The sequence below is a fragment of the Bombus impatiens genome, unplaced genomic scaffold, assembly GCF_000188095.3.
Source record: "Bombus impatiens unplaced genomic scaffold, BIMP_2.2 scf_0318, whole genome shotgun sequence".
Classification (NCBI taxonomy): Eukaryota; Metazoa; Arthropoda; class Insecta; order Hymenoptera; family Apidae; genus Bombus; species Bombus impatiens.
In genome coordinates, this window is record NT_176737.1 from 145,106 (window position 1) to 163,279 (window position 18,174).

The following is an 18,174-nucleotide window of genomic DNA, read 5'->3' on the forward strand; positions in this document are numbered from 1 at the left end:
TCTCGGATCGTCAGCTTAACATTCTAATTGAAACTATTTGAATTTATCCATTCTTCCAATAAAAAGTATGATGCTGTTATTGCGTGCAGAACTGATTGCGACGGCGGTCTACAAGAGAAGAGGAAAAATATTTCATATGAAGACGAATACCTATCCACAGGTCTAAAACTTACATATATCGATCCTAGAAATAACGGCTCGGTCGGGATCTAGAAATAATATTTTTGCTTTCAGAAATAAGATTTACCTTTTATCGCGTCTAGTAGTTCTCTGTTTGAATAACCCAGTTTCGTCCCGTTGGACGATGGGACGAGGGATCGAATGTTCAAGCAATGGGTTCGATCTTTTGAGCGCGTTTACCAGTCTAATACCAGGAGCAGGGACGGGAATGCTGTTATTTCTCGTGTAAGTCTTAAGTGCACTTTGCAATTTAAATTTCGGTTGGAACGTAAGGAGGACCTTAAGTATACAGAGAATGAAATACATTAAAAGAAAAATGGTTAATAAGCAAATCACGTGGGATGAAACAATTACTTGGATAATTGATAATTCATCGTTTAAATTATCTAGATTTTAGCGCGACAATCTAATGATCAAATTGAAGAGATAAAGTCTTGTCTTTTCTCGTATCACATGTTTTTTCATAAATAAGTAAATTATGTGAATGAAAGTTTTATTAAATGAGATATGTATCTTAAGTTTTGCAATTGCCGAGTAGCTAAGATTCTACCAAACATTAAAAAAAAAAAAAAATATATACATCGACTCTTCTTTCATTTTCTACGAAAATATTAAACTAAAAACATAACAGTTTGATCTTTTACTAATTAAAATTTTACCGAGAAGTTAATCAAATTGCACGTTTCGTTTCCATTTAAGTAACAAGTTTAACTCCAATTTTGTTCGTTCCTCGACCGGAGACTCGATTGGCAAAGGTAGAGCGAACTTTTCCCAGCAGTCTCTTTGACTTCGAGCAAATATCAGTCGAACAGCAAGATCTTCGATTTCCGTACGAAGAGATGATCGGAAGTTTCGTTGTCCGAAGGAAAAAGGGGTTATCGAAAAAGAGGAGCAATGCTTTCTAGCGTAGATTTTGTCCCTCCGGGAACACAAGCGAGTCACAAAAGCCCATATCCTAAAAGTTTTAGCCGATGTGATGTGTAATCGGATCGAGACCTTATCGAGTTTTCGTACTTTCGAATTTCACGTGCCGGAACGCGAGGCCCACCGCAAAATTTGCTTTTCAATTTTGGAAATTTCTCACTCAATGGGCAATTTTTGACGATGCCTCGCACTTTCTTATATCGTATAAAGCACTGACAGCAGAGCTTTCGAGGTTGTTCGAGAAAAGGGGACTTTTCAGTCGAGTTTCTTCGATATCGTTTAACCAAAGAATTGAATATTCTCTGTTTGAAATTGTATGCAAAAAAAATGCGATCAAAGTTAAAACTTAAGTTTCTTCATGCTTATAAAGATAGCGAAAAGTTTTATCAAGTTTAGATTCTGAATAATTAATAGTTTCATCAAATTTTGGAATTTTACTTTTATGGAATCTTAGCATATCCTACTTCAAAAGTCGATTCGTCTCGTTTCGAAGTTTCCTTATAATTTAATTTCGAAGGAGAGAAATGTGAAAAGTAGGAAAGTATTGAAGACAGAAATAAAATAAAAGGATAGAAACTACAAATCGAAACGTTCGAACGTGATTTCAATCTCACCCCTTCAGTTGTTTTTAAATTGTCTCCGTTTAATGGTCTTGGAGTCAAACATAAAAGGGGTGCGCGTTTTAAAGATAACACGATTTTCCAATGAGGTGTGTGTTAAGTGATTTTAATTATAGTTTTTCAATAGCTTGCAATTTTCTTCGTGGTACGCGTTCACAGTACATGCATGAGTAATGGGATTTTTCAATCAACAGGATAATAGATTATTCGATGTCGATCGATGTTTGTCCTTTGTGGATTATGTTTGACGAGGGAACAAAAATGTCTATGCATTGAAACGACTGCAGCTTTTTATGGCATTAACGCGCTACTCCTGCATACATGAACAGTTTATAAAATAAAAGACATATTATAAAGACGTATTATAGGTTTTTAAATGCTCGCATAATTTCTAAAAAAAAAAAAAAAAAAAAAATAAGAATATTTAGAAGTATGAATAAAAATATTCTGAAATTTCTAATCTTTTTAACACTCAGTCGCCCAACATTAATAGCACTCAAAGATCAATAGAAAAGCTTGATATCCAAAGATAACGATCGAGTTCATTTTCTCACATAAAATAAAATATAATCAAATATTTAAAATAAGACAATACCATTCTCAAAAACAGAAATATCACAACTCGTAATCTATTTTATTTCTCGAGCGTGAACAAAATCTCTGCAACCCAGCTTCATCACTGAAAAGAAACGAAGGCGAGGACTTTTTTCTGACTACTGTAAATTCTTCGAATGGTTGCACACACGGGCATCAAGTAGCCCAAAGAGAAAAATTGGCGTATCTCGCAGTTCGAAAACGGGTATTCATTCGTGGTAGTGGAAATCTTCCATCACATTTTTTCGAGGGTTTAACGCGATGCGTAACGGGGTCGAGATCTTATCAAGCTTTCTCGTGCTTTTCGGTTCGAGCTCGTCGACGAACGAAGAATATCGTAGCCAAAAAACGACGAATTAGCTTCCTTTTTAAATACGCAATATCCGAATGTTTGCGAACAAAGATGGCCAGAAATTGGCTTCGTTTAATGTACATTTCATTGTTCGTTCTGGCTCGCAGTCAGGACATGAATTTTTTCTACCCTTGTCGGCAGCTTCACCCCTTTGTTCCCGCGTATCCGATTAATGCTAGCGCGAAAAAAGCAGATTTCCCGTTTCTGTCTCAAACGTTCGTGTATACAAATTTCTGCATCACTTTGGATTAATTGCAATTCCATTGCACGAACAAAAAAATGTACTTTCGTCGAAGTTTCACTAGTATTAGACATTACGCGAAAGATTCGAATGTAATTCTCTTAAAATGGTATTTATGTATTAGTGTGTATTATAATCTATAGATTGGAAGGAAATGAAAAAATGTAGTTTTGCTAGAGTATTTTAAATATTAGACACAGTATTAGGATTTCGAGTATAATTCTATTAAAAGAAGATTGAAATGAAAATTTGTAATTAATGAAAGAATTTTTAATGTGTATAAGTTTCATAAATATGATATATTAACTATACCCGTGATTAAATCTACGAAGGTGTTCGATTTTATTTTCTTTGTACCCTTTGATTTATTAAGTTTCATAAAGGAGAGATCGTACTTTATCATTGAGAGAAATGGTTTTAACGGAGCTATTAATCACTGATATATTAATGGTCATAGCCTGGCGTACAATGGATGCATCACCTATATCTTGCAAACTGCAAATGACGATTTCATTTCATTTCTTGTTGGAGGTAGATTTTTATAAATCACGTACTATAGTACTGCGCGGTTGTAAATTATATCTTATCGTAGAACGATATGATTGTTATGAAACTATAAGGCTTCTGCTTCGCTCGAATTTTACAAAAAGTGTAAAATAGTGTGTTAACAGATAAGATTTTCTTCCTTTCCATTATAGACGTTTTGTTTTAAAAATGAGAATTCACCTGAACGAGAATTCGTCTATAATGAAATTCCTGTTGAATATTAATTTAGTTCAATGCGGTGGATATCGTCAAGAAATTTTCAGGAATTTTTATTTCGCAAATGCTTCGAGGATAAACTGGTCAGGCGAAAGATTAAAGGGTGATAGATTAAAAGTGAAGCAGGAAGGGAGACGTGTATGTATCTATAAATGTCGTTTGAGCGTCGTAGCCAATCGAAACGGAATTCCACTTTAATGCCAACCCCGAATGCCAACCCCCTGACGATATTGCAATTAGGCTTGTGACAGTCGATCGAACAGAGCATACCCTGTTGCACCGTATGTATAGGGTGTTGCGTCAATTTCGTGACAAATTTTACACGAACAAACTCATATATCACGGTGAACTCTTTTTTCGTTTCATTCAGTGAGTTAATAAAATACGGTATTTCATTCGCTATTTTTATGGAAGTTTCAAGCTAAAACTTTTATAGCGCTATCATTTATTCTGTAAACAGATAACATGGTTATATGTAACGCAATCAGAATTTCGTTTATTTTCTAACGTAGAATAGATAGAAAGAATACCTGAATATGTAAAATGTTTTCAACTATCGATCGACCAATTATAAAGTCACAGACTAATAAAGTTGTAGGCAATTAGGTCAATGAGAGAGATCAAATGGTAGTACTTGAGTCAAACGTACTATGCAAATTATACATCTTCTTAGGATAAATTCATGATTTTTTCCTTTATTTGTTCGTACATACGTATCGGAAGCTTTACTTTTGTCCGATAAAACTGCATCTAATAAAGATAGAATTAAGAACAAAGTATAATTAATTATATTACATTTTTATATAATTGAGAATAAAATAGTATACGAGGATGAAAGTTTAGAATATAAGAATTTTGAAGTTTCTTCGTCAATAACAGACCTCTGGCTAAAAGAAGGAACGAAGAAATAGTTAGGATCGCGACCACATCCATGAAACTTCTGGAAAAGTTTCTCGAACGAACTAACAAACGAAGTTGTCTGGTTGTCGATTCCCATGGAAACTTGACGATTTGTGTAGTGAAACGATGCCGATCTCTCGCAGGTCGATAAGCCAGTTGGTTTGGGTATTAAATGTTCGCAAGACGAGAAACATATCATCTTTCTCCGTCTGGTTCTTCCTTTTTCTTTCTCCTTTTTCTCTTTTCTGTTCTAGTTTGAATCATACACACGCAAGTGTATCGCGTGGACGATATAAATTTTAGATTGACAAACTGCAGAATTTTTATGGTCAAATTTTTCTATCCCATCCCTTGCGTCAGTTCTACATCTTCCGATGAATGTAAAAAATGCGACATGTCCTGCACATCGTTTCCAGAAATATTATTTCCTTTTCCATTTTCAATAAGAGAGTTCGCGAATTTACTTGTTTGTGTTATCAATATATCGATCGTCTATTACTGTGTCAATTTAAAATCAAGGAGTAAATTAAATTGTGAGAATCAGAAATGAATGATAATCATTTTGTATTTCATTTCTTCGCAAATTTGTACATAGTTGTGATTTTTGAGCAATTTACCTGTATTCCAAGAACGAAAGATATTGCGCTATGATAATTTAAAATAGAGAATTATTTAGAACATTGGAAATTGTGATCGATGAATTGATGATTAGGACTATGAAACGTAATAAAACTTCGTATAATTAATAGTATAAAGTACCTAATTTTATTTATAAAACTTATTTTTATACGGTAATTTATCAGAAACCTAAATGTTTCTCCCTATGAATTATACCAAACTCAAGTTTTTCAACTTTCACAAAATCAAACTTCTCAATCACATACCACCCTCGCTTATCCAACAAAAAAGAGTTCTTAACGTTTAAAAAGAATTCATTTTCCAAAATCTGTTTACGAAATGACCGTGGATATTCGACCTCTCATTCTCTACGCAACAAGCATCAGAACCTAATCCCATGGAAGATGGGAGAGCGTCGAAGCGTGGATCATGCAATTACAAGACGCAGATACCAATCGCGATCCATACTCGTCGTATCGATAGCGTGTCCGATATCCGCTGGTAGCTGTATTTCGCATAATAAAACGTTCGTTAACGAACCGGTTGCCATAGTTTCGTGGCGTGGCAGATGGAGAATCAGGTCGAGGAGAAACGGCCCTGGCTTCGCCTCTCCTCCGGAATTAAATTAATTAAGCCAGATTATCTCGACGGATGTAAAAAAAACTTCGATAGAAGCGGCGTGGACGGACAAGTTTCTCCGGCAGACCGTCGAGGAGAGACTGGAGAAGAGAAAAAAAAAGCACGTCGTACTTTTAATTTCGTTTAAGTCCATCGTGGCCACCTTGGGACCTCGTCGCTGGCGAAAGCAGGTGTTAAGATCCTTCCGTGGTCACATATTTTCGCCTTTCCCCGTCAATTTTCATTTCGAAGTTTGGCTGACTCGCGTCTTTGCACCTTTTCGTCCCGAGACGATTAAGAAACGCCACTTCCTCGAAAAGTGACGCACTTAGAGCTAACTTTTCTCACCTGCCTACTTTCTACTTTCGCCTCGCGAATAAACAGCGAATAAACGTATATAAGCGCGAGATACGTACTTTTCTAAGAATAATTATTTGCCGAAGCAAAAGGATCGAAAAGGACAGATTGATTTAAGAAATTTTTACAGGCTGGAAATTTGCGCTTTCTGAATATATGGTAATTTTAACGTTTGAATATAAGCTGCAAGTGCATAAATAAAAACTAAGTTGGGGCTTGGAAACCCTATTTTCCGTTTATTCGTTTATAATTATTACTGACAAGACCGTAGGGTTGAGCGCTTGAGAACTTTAATGAAATTTAAAGGGCGAGTGCGGGGGTTAGAAGAATACCTTCTGTGGGATATTTTATTTCAACGAGAAGTTTCCGCGTTTATACATTGCAAGAAAGCCTATTTCATTTTCTTGGGTCTGACTTCTTTGTATGAATTTTTATAACACGAGTTAACAATTTTTTGAGAAATATAAAAGTAAAAGAAATTTATTTACGACTACTTTATTCTTCTTAATTATCGAAAAATATAAAAGTCTAAATAAAATGATTCAAGCCAGAACGAATCGTTTCAGTTCTCCAACCTTCGTCTTCGTCGTTATTCATCTTGCTTATTCGTATTGTATCGAATTTGATTTTCCAGCGCTGTTAACGCTATTACCAGGCACGTCAGTGTCTCTCGGTGGGCTTGACTGAAATTTTTCAGGGAACTAACGCGCGTGCAATCATCTTCCACGCGTCTCCGCCTCCCTGTGCTCGTTTACCTGCACACCGGATGTTCGTTCGCCAGTCTCCCGACAATAACATACGCGTCACTCATGCTGGAATACATTTTCAAACTCCCATTTCCTGTCTCGTGGAAAAGCCCTTCGATCGTTTCAGCCTCTACCAGCCGCGGCGAACTTTACGTTCGATTCAGGATATCACGTTCCCTCGCGTGTATAGGTCGTTTCACTATTCGTGTTTCGGAATATTGTATAATAAGTATATCGTGATAAAGCGTATTCGTTAATTTCCGTGATTTATTCTCCCATTTCGTTTTAGAAAGTTCGAATTAATTTTCAGAGATCAAAGAATCGTAGAATTAAAGAATTCCAAATTGTTTGTTAAGGCAAATTAATGTAAGATTTATATAGTTTAGAAATAATTTTTAAATGAGTTATCAGTATATTATAGAAAGTACATTATGAAAATTGGAAGAAAGACTTGATTTTTCTACAACAGCTACACGAGTCATTCTATTTTTAAAAGTAGTCGATCAACGAGTAAGGTTAATCGAGCAGAGTAAAATTATATTGGATCTATAGTTGTATTATACTTAATGTTGCCCTCGACATCGTATTATATAAATTTGTATCTTCGTCGTATTTCTAACTAATGCAAAATTTACGAGTCTCTTGAAATCGATGAAAAGATTCGAGAAAAATGTCTCGCGACGTAATCAATGAAACGTCCTGTATATCGTCGAACGACGTTGCACACGCGATGTATAAAACGCGAAGTGCGAGCCGCCTTCGGGGATTTTAACATCTGCACTACTGTTTATTGAAATTACAACACGAAAGAAGGGGGCGGATATGGAAGTGAGAAATTCCACGCATTTATTCGGCTGCCTCGGAAGGGAGTTACCAGAGGAAAGAAATTACAAGAATCTCGAACAGCATCGAAGTAATAGGGCGTCCTGTTAAAATGAAAAATAATTATGCTCTTGTGAATGGGACTAAAAAGTAAAATATTCCCCGTTGCAGATGTTGAATCGATGTTTATTTGCTTCCACGTCATGAATATATTAATATGCTAGTGCTATCATTAATCACCATGATTCATTATCGAGCACGTTATTAAATATATTAGATAATTAACATAATTGATTAAGCTGCATACCCATAAATGTTTGCACAACACTGTTAACTTGTGTACTTTTCTGCATGCATATCACATAGTTGGAGAATTTATAAATGTTGTAATCTCATAATAATCGTTACGTTACGATCGGATTATGTCTGGCTTTGGTATTAATCGAATTTCCCTTAAACGAAATTATTAATGGCAAAAAGAATAAGACACGCAAGATATAATGTAATGATACATAACAATGTGTCGCGATTTGCAATTTGCCACGAGTTTCTTTGAAAGTTTTTTTACCGAAAGAAAATGTATTAATAATTCATGAAATTATAGTATGAAAGAAATTTAACTACGATTTTATAAAACATTGTAATTGTTTGGTGCATATGCATTCTAACTGTAATTCTGTCCTAATCGCAAACGAACATACCTAAAGGTAGGCTAAATCGGTAGCAAATTCCCATCTAAACAAAGTTTAACGCTATCACGCAAAGAAACTAGCACAGTGGCAGGTAAATCTAGAAAGAGAGAAAGGAGACGTAACGGTAAAGAGAATTGCATTGGCTATAGCGCAAAAAACGTGGTCGAATAATTAAAAGCTCGCCGCGTTTCCTTCACTCTGGAACAATTGAAATAAAAGAGCATCTCTGGTGGTTGCGGGACCGCGCGGAAGCAACACCGGAAACGAACAGTGGAAGCATCCGTGTATATGCTTATAAATAATAGAACGGAGACGCGAAAATATCATAAACAGTGGGAGGAAGGAAGACAGCCGCGCCCCGCAGAAAAGTGGGTCGTCTCTGAGAAAAGGCGGATGATAAACGAGCGTGGTAGCGACGTGAGAGATGGAGGGAGGCTGGCAGAAAAATAATGCGATTCTCGCGTGAGCACGATGGATTCTGAAATCGCGGACGCGCCAGCCGTGCCGTTGGAAAGTGTCGAACGAGGGTAGGAAGGAAGAAATTAAGGAGGGTGGCAAGATGATGCGAGACATCGTGGCCAATAATTGCAGCGAAAATTACTATGGCGTGCGGACGCGATGAAAGCCTTGGAATGGGCTTTTCACGCTTAAATGATGGATTCTTTGTTGAAGTAGGTATTTTTAAATATTGAAATTTCAACCTGAATTTGTAGCAACGTGATATTCTGAATCGAAATATCGAAAATTCTTGTACGAATATACAGACATTCGGATATCATTTAAAGAAACAGGTACGTAATTTGTGTGATTTTAAAATATCTCGGTGGATTCGAGATAGTAACATAAATTCATGATTAAAATATTCAAAATTCGAGATAATTACATAAATAGAAAAATGTACAGTCATGAATTATTCGATATTTCTAATTTCATGAGTAACATACATATATCTCCTTAAATTGAATTCATAGAGATAACTTCTTATTTTATCAAAAGTATCATTAAGAAGTACTATTGTATGTTAAATTCAATTGTCTTTGTCTCTGACAAGAATGGTTGCTATTTTCGCTCTTGTGAGTAATTTTACGAAATGTTGCCTGTAATTGTCAATGATACATCGCACAGGAAGGTAGGAAGAAGGAAGTGTTCGTTCACACGTGGATAGAGAATATGGTGAACGTGCAGTAAGAACGAAGAAAGATGCAAGAGGGTGAAAACGAGTCCAAGTGGTGCCGTTCGTCGACATACTCCTATCGTCGGAAACGACGATTTGTCAAGGAAGCTCGTTCGTCCAACAAGAGATAACACCGAACTTTCAGAGGCGTTGTGAAGAACGAACATCCGTGAGCTAGTGGCTAACAAATGCGTTTCCCTCATGGACCGTGTCTGGAGCCACTTTGTTATGATTACAAATAGTCGTTTCCTCGGTGTACGTGCATCGCAAGTGTGATCTAGGTATAAAACGCATCAAACTTTTGCGATGAAAATTGAAAAATGTCTAAGTTATAGAAGCAAGTCAATTTTTTAATAATTCCATGTATAAGATGAAAAATTCTTACTTCAAGAAGGATAGAATTATTTTTGTAGAACTTAGAAATTTTCTGACAATTTTAAACGCACCTTAAACTTTCCTTTAGGAATTGAGGAAAATTTTCAACGATGCTAAAAGACGTCGAAACATTTTACATTTTCTTTTTTTTATTCCAAATTCTTCGTAATAGTTGAACTAATTCTTAGCTTTGAGTATTTTACTTAATTTTATTGTATTTATTAATTGTATTCTGATTCGAACAAACTATAAATAACTGTAAGCAGACAATTAAATAAATTCCACATATCGCCCTTTAATAATAATTCACTAATTTCACTCTCAATCTTACAATTTTTATTTTTCTTTCTTAAAGCCTGCTAATGAAACAGAATCTACAGTTTCAAGCTTTAAACGATCAAAATAGAAAAATCAAAGAAAACAATGATCCACGTGGTCTCAGCGCCGAAGTACCACGCTGAAAAGTAAACGGCGTTAAAGATTCAAATTGAGGCGAGCTTTCGCGCTTCTAAAAGATTCATACGTAACGATCGCTTGAACGAGAACAATCGTGATCGTTCAGCAAATTTTTCCGACCCCCGTACGTGCATCGGTGTATTGAAATAACACAATATCATTGTGCCGCTTCGAAACATACTCAAAATCAGAATCTCAAAAAGTCAATAGCGACCCAAAGCTCGGTAGAGGGCCGCTTTGTTTCTAACCATAAACGAGTTCCTGTGAAAGCCGTGTCTCTTTCCAACGCCTTTATGCGGCCACAAAGTGTCCGATATTAATAATAAGCGAACGTACGCCAACCGATTTCCGTTCCAGAAAATTAAGGGGATCGAAAACGTACGAATATATATTTAGAAGACAAACATTTGCACACGTATGCAATCTCACGCCTTTAATTCTTCATACGGTATAAAATACAGCGGGGGGCTCTGCGTTTTCTCCTAAATATTTAATTATAATTATTCGATATTCACTCGGCCACATTAGTTAACCGTGCGCGTTTCGTTTTATTTCGCCCTCTGTCGCTCACCCTCGCACCGCATGGGCAAGATTTAAAGCGAATTGATTGGGAAAGAATATGGTAGATTTATTTTATGCACCTTTGTGAGAACGACGGATCAGTGAAAATTATTTCTGATTGACTTTTACATTCGTATATTCGTTTTATTGGTATTTTTTATTTTCTTTCGTTCTGTATAGCCACCTTAAGTTCCATGAGCTACTAGCGACGTAAAAGAATTATAAGATACGATTATGTACATGTTACTATATGTTATTTAGAGAATTTTGAGTGATTTAATAGTTTTCGTGCCGAAGTTCTTTTCAATTATTTTATCAATATTATAAATGTTGTAGTTATTTACTTCGAACGTTTCAGAAAACTACAATTCTGCTGTTTTAATAAGAATTTTGTGTCTGTATGTTCCTGGATAACAGGTTAATCGTGAAATAAACGTATCTGAATTTGACTAAACCAAGTTGCAAACGATTACCAGAGAACGAATGCAGTAAATTCCTCGTTAAATATATTATCAAATTTTACAGCCATATTCGCAAGAAATTCCGCTGTATTAAAAGATATTCCTCAACATCGTGAAACAATTAATCGATTAAAAACGCAATAAACAAAAGATACAATTCTGGAATTATTTTTCCAAACAAGGAAGGAAAAATAATTCCGCTAACTTCATATACAAATTTACATAGTCGAATGCAACTTTTACGTACAGAGGAACAACAATTCACCGTGATTTGTTCGCGTAACGCAACAATAGCCAACGGACGTGGCAGCGAGGTAGCATAAAATATCTTGCCCGATATATCGTTCTACCCTGTGTCAGCTCGGAGGGTGAGAAAAACTCGGTGCCAGCGGAAAACAACCGGCTACTGATTACAGCGATGACAAATGGTAGCGTGGGAATTACGAAATGAAGGTTTAATAAGGTATGAGACGGATCGGGAACGTCCGCGCCGCCACATTCCCTGTGCTAATTAACAAATCCAATTTTAATCGACGCTCCAATTCGTGCTCGCCACCCCCTGTAGATGTCCCACGGTCCATGTTCGTCGCGCCCGGGTAAAAGTGATTAGCGGCTGCCTCCGTGGCGAAATTATTTCGCGTCAGCTGGATCCGAGCTGTTTTTTTCTTTCTTTCGGCTTTGGATTGGACACCGTGGTTGCCATAAAGTGCGAGGGTCGAAAGCTGTTTACGTAATAAAATAAGTATGCGTACGCTTGTTTGTAGAGTATTGAAATTTGAATATGAAAATTCAGCGATCCATACACTTTATTAGTTTATTTCTTTATGGTTTGACTGGAAATACGACTAAAGGGTAAAATAAAATTAATCGTTTCAATGGTTTTGGATACGAGTGTTTGAATAGTTTTTAAAAAGTTTAACTTTGCGAGTGTTTTTTTAACCCTCGCCTAATAAATAAGTTTCTCTTAAAATACAATAATTTATAGTTTTAAATCTTAAAATATTATTTAATTTCGTTATTCTTTTATTTTATTCCCGTTATGTAAATATACACTTCGCTGCTTGAAAGTAGAAAATATTCCCAACAATCTAATCGCAAACAAACATCATCCACAAATTGAAAAATAATACGTCTGGCTCTCTATACGAAATTAACGTTGCGACTGGTCCTTACAAACAAGTCAGAATCAATGAAACCGCGTAACACAAATGCGCATATCCCGTACATATCTCTTGCTTGCCGTCAGTTGTCCGGAGATTTTTCGACTGGGTGCCGTCCGTAATAACCAAAACGCTTGCACAGGAACGAAGGGAGCATTGAATGGCCAGCCTTTCCGCGATCACACCCGAATAATTCAGGAAACCGAGTCCGAGGATCGTTCGGAAAGCGATGACACGAATGGCATGCCGGGCGTGTCCGTGGTAACCCAATGGGACCGGTCTCTTAATTAAAAATCGTGAAATCCGGCCCCCGTCGTGTCCCTTTGTTACCGCTCTCGTCATTCGTCGTTCCATCGAGTAGAATAAAAAAAAAAAAAAAAAAAAAAAAAAAAAGAAATAGAAGAAAAAGAGAGAAAAGCAAAAAAGGTGAACGTACCGTCGTCTACGGTTTTTCCATGGTGTGTCGTCGAAAAACGATCAGCAGGCAGGACAACCACTGCTCGCATCCGCCATTCTTTCGTTGGTACGCGTCTACTCTGGCGCTCGCGCTCTTTTCCCCTATTTCTCTCTCTTTCTCTCTCTTTCTCTCTGTATTGCCCTTTTTTTTTATTGTCCTTCTTTCGTTCTTTTTTCCCCTCCCTCGCGTTCTTTTTTTTCCTGCATTTTATTGTACTTCATGCGGAACGTTCTATCCGAATTTATCGTCTGGATATTATTTCTCCCGAGTTTAGAATTGGAGGAGATAAATTACCGCGGCAGGAATCTGATAGTTTTGCAACAAACCCGAATCTTCGGATTTGAAAAATGCTCCCATTAAAAAAAGAAAAAGAAGGAACGGCTGACTGCCCCCGTTTTTCTAGCAGTCGATCTAGAAAAATTCGTTGTACATCAAAATTTTTTTTCTATATTGGTCTCTATATCCAATAGTTGCAATGAAAACTTTTTCTAACACTAACATCTGCTGCAGTTTGTATAAAACTATACAAAATCCAATTACGGTTGTACGTTTTATTTTCCTGTTTTCTTTCTATATAACTCGATCCAAATAAAATAACGCGGTTCGCTTGCATCTTCCTTCATTGCGCGTCGCCATGGGGTTCCGATCTGGAGAAATTGGCAGTAGTACGAACGCAGCTCACATACTACGAGATCTCCGACTATAAAACAATGCGTACAAGTATAGTGTACCATAGAACAGCTGCGTCGTCCAGTATATGCGTTGGCTATCAGTTTCATTGTTCGCTTGGTGGCCACGTATCGTGCGTTTAGGCGTGTGCATGTGCGTAAGCCAACCATATAGCGCACCGATATTATGGGGCGATTCTTTCGCAAATATTACGATGGTCGTTAACGTTCATGGCGAATGGAATTTCTTGAGAAGGGAAAAGCCCGCTCTTCTGTGTTATTCGTTCCATTCGATCGATAAAGATCGCGTTCGTTTAAAATTTGGTCATCCACTAGCTGTGCGAAATTCCGACTCTTTGAATATCGTCCCGCTTTGTACAGTACAATGTATTTGAATTATATTTATAATCGAGGAATTCGAAAGACGTGAGAAAAAGAAGCTGAAAAAGCTAGAATTTCAATTAGATTTCTCGTCAGGTTATTTCTAAAGGATTTGCGCGCGTTTGTGCGGAACGAAGTGAACTTCTTAGAGAAGATCGTTAAACACTGAAACGAAGTTGTCCATTTTGAGGTAGATTTTCAACCTAGCTTTAATCGATTAAGGTTTCTAGGTCATCGTCAAATTTTTTCTGTAGGATTATTCTTTCTCTGTTCTTTTGTAAGCGAGACAGGGACACGAAAAGTTTCACGAACGAAATTAGAAAAATAATCCACGCTTTCTCAATTGTTTTATAAGTTCTGCAAATAATTATTTCAGATATTTCATATTTTTCCATTTATTTCTAGGCAATTGAAAGATATCGTTGAATTTCATACCAACGATTCACTAGCATTTTAGAGTAAAGATATTTCTGTACAGATATTAAAATCAGTGCCAACTGAGTTTCTTCATAGACAACGCGTTTTTGTATTTTTTATAACTTTAAGATAAATAAAAGTTCAATAGTCGTCGGATTCGCTCGAGAAACGCGAATAAAACGCTGATATCTCTGTTTTTTTTTTTCTATATTTTACAGAGTGCCACGTCTCCTGGTGCCAGTAACGACGGCCTCACAAAGCAACAATTGGAGCTTATTCAACAGATTATGCAGCAAACGCAACAGCAACAACAGCAGCAAACATCCGCGCAACAGCCTCAGCAACAACGTAACAATTCGTCAACCACAGTCACAGCACAGATTCCAAAAACGCAAAAGCCGTCCGTCAAGTCCACGACTTCATCTGGAAACGTTTCGAATAACAGTGGAAGTTCGAATGCAACGAACAACGCAAGATCCAGCCCGAAACCCAAAGTCTGGAGTCACGTGCAGGTGAGTAAAATTTTGAAAAATTATCATTTTACGTTAAATATTGACGCCATAAATATGAATCTCTATCTTGGCACAAAGCTAATTTCTTTTACTCTTTTCAAAAGAAAAACTTAGGCTCAAAGTTTTAAAGGTTTCTCCGAAACTTCTTCCGGTTTTATTTATTCCTCGAAGAAACTTGCTCTCAAGATATTGCGTGTATATATAAATGTGCGTTTATGAACAGAGCAAGAATTCCGAAGGAAACACGAAAGCAAGGAAATAGAAGAAATAATTCTCAGAAGAGTACAAAGATTTGAAATCTAAAATACATTACACACAATATAATAGTCGACGACAATACGCAATATACTCGTTGAAATTACTGTCTGGCCAGGACGTAACGCGCGACAAAGAAATATCTTGTTGACTGTTACTTAATAGCAGTTGCACATTGTGACGTTGCAAAGTGCATACATTACTCGGGATATTTCGTGTCGGACGCAAAAGCATTTTAACGAGACAGCAGACGGTACGGTGCCTAATGATATATTTTGTCATTACAACTAATCAGCGTGACCCGTTAAAATGCCGATAGCCAGTGTTCAAATTATGGAAACGAGCACGTTCACGCGATTCATTCTCTGCTAACTGTCGTTTTTTGGCTGCGATAATTTACCAATTTACATTAGCTGCCTTTTCAAACGGCCATGATAATTAATCTGTTATTCCCGCTCTCAGAAGTTGGTCGTTCCGATTTATTCGGTTAAATTCTCAGAGTTCTATTAACGCGAATCAGTATGATCCAGATAATCCAACTCTTTGATCAAATGGGCGAAAATTAACAGGTGAAAGGATTTTTTGTAGCAAATAAAATTGATGAGAACTTTCATTTATTAGATATTTATATTAATTTAGAAGCGAACGTGAAATTTAATGGGAATTTGAAGCTTTTTAGAAAGAGAGGTTTTTCATTGTTCTGGTTCAGGATTCAATTCGAAATAAGGTTATTATATGGGTAATTTCTGTAATGATGAATGCGAGATTTCGAGGATAAAAATCCACAAAGAGAGATTACGTGGAAGCTTTGGAATTGTTCCTCAGTGGTTTCGCTGATCACAACGTTAAATCCTAATTTTTGTGGGTTATCGCTGCAGCTAATTATATTTTCTATGGCAAATTGCTAGCAAAAATTATAACGGACAGCGGAGAACATTTGCGAGTCTGCGTTAAATAAGATTTATTGGATTTCACGAACGCTGGAATAAGATAAGGAGATTATTGGCAAGCGTTGTTTTAGTATTCGTTTGGTTCCTTTTGTAATCACGCCAATAATTAATTACAAAAGAAATTGTCCTGTCGTTAATAAAATTACGTGTAATTTGAGATATCGATTCTACGTACCGTAAATATAACTGGAAAAGTGGTTTCAAAGTTTCAGTCAATGACGTGTTTCGTATAAAAATAGTAAGCTATTGGGCTATTTCTGAGTGAACGTTTAATAATGAATCAGCAACAGAGGGATTTCGAGTAATCCTGTCTCATGCAAGTTAGTTTCGACTGGTCGCGTGAAACAAAAGCAATCACGATCCGTAACATCGGTACATTTCTCAATTGTTGATACAAGAAATACAATCGGCAAACAGCCACGTTGTTGCCACAAGGAATTCAGTTTCCAGCCACCTAAACATATCAGCCATGCGTCTTGCACGTTGACTTAATCGATCTAATAGTAGTTACTCGGTCCACCGTGGGGACAAATTGTTTACCGTTTGCTCCAATCTATGTATAAGAACAATAAACGCTAATCGCGATGCATTAGCAAGAATCAACATCCCTTGAGAAATCCCCGAGGTATCCTTTGCCTTTAATTTTTGTTAACACAATTTACACAGTTCTACACTGTTCGCGTATTTACATATTTCGAGTAATTTCGATTTACTAGACGACCATTAATTCACGATCGAGATACGATCTCCGCAAATTTATGGAATACAAATATTACACGTAGGCGTAAAAAAAAAGTTGCAGTATTCTTTGTTTGACGCACTCGTTTAAAACGTTCTGGGTGTTACTATTTTTATTTTGGATAAAACCAGCAACGCGAGGAACGATTAAATTTGCGTGATTATTATCGGGCTTGGAAATATAGAGATTTAAGAATATAACAGTTTAATTAAATTTAAATATACGTCGCCTATTTAAAATTTATCGATCCTGTTTGAATGAACGTAAAAATGAATTTCATGTATACACCTTTGGAGAATATTCCAATGTTCCATTGAGGAATACTGCGGCATTCAGATTCCTTTCTACCCTTTGGAAGATTTTAATTAAAATATAAAGAAGGCATGGACGTTACTAATAAGTATTATAACAAAGGAGAAGAATGAGTTGTCGAAGAGAACGCCTTCTATATTCTACAGTCTGCAACATCCACTATGTTGCGCCATATTCTACGTATAATTTGCATTCCTTCTCATTAAAAAATCCATTTTTCTTACTCTTTTAATATCTACGTCTCTTACATCGGTCGAAGCATTCGATTAACCAAAGGACGCATGCAAAGATCGCCTTTCGTTTACGATCAAAATGCCTACGTTCCCTGTTTTATCACGATCTTCGTATTTTGAACAAGGCAGAGGCCGTCCCAGCGGCACCGGAACCTTTACCGCCACCTAACTTCATTACGTTAATGGCATAATAACCATTGTGGCCGACGGAAGGGCTTACGCGCCGAAACGTCGACGTCCCTAAACAGAGCAAGAAGCGAATTCGCTCCGAAATCGATCGGTTCGCCATTAATATGTATGAGATCTTGGCCGATAGAACGACGAAGCTGGATGAACGCGTCCTCCGCCCCTTCCACCCCCTTTCATTGCAGAGTAGGAACGAAGAAATCGTTGGAATCGTCGTTGCCATAGGAAGACGAGACGGGAACCTGCTCATAATTGGCTAGGAATTCGCGGGCCAACGAATTCTCACGGACTTTCGGTCTGCTTTCGTCGAGACAGGGAAACAATCGACACTGTCGGGATGCATTCGAGCTTTATTCCATTCCGCGAGATCAAAGGATGGTTCGTATTACTCTAGAGAGAAATACTTTTACCCAGCGGATCAATTCAGAACAGTTTTGACGACGAAGATATC

At 36.9% G+C, this 18,174-nt stretch overlaps 1 protein-coding gene across 1 annotated transcript in view; it reads left to right on the forward strand.

Moving 5' to 3' along the window:
- Positions 1-18,174, forward strand: part of LOC100746455 — a gene marked incomplete at its 5' end in the record, with an annotated part of 240,012 nt that overhangs the window by 141,781 nt on the left and 80,057 nt on the right. Inside the window, one exon of the mRNA XM_033320534.1 lies at positions 14,755-15,048. Coding sequence (XP_033176425.1) covers positions 14,755-15,048 — 294 coding nt within the window. The remainder of the gene's footprint in view (positions 1-14,754; positions 15,049-18,174) is intronic.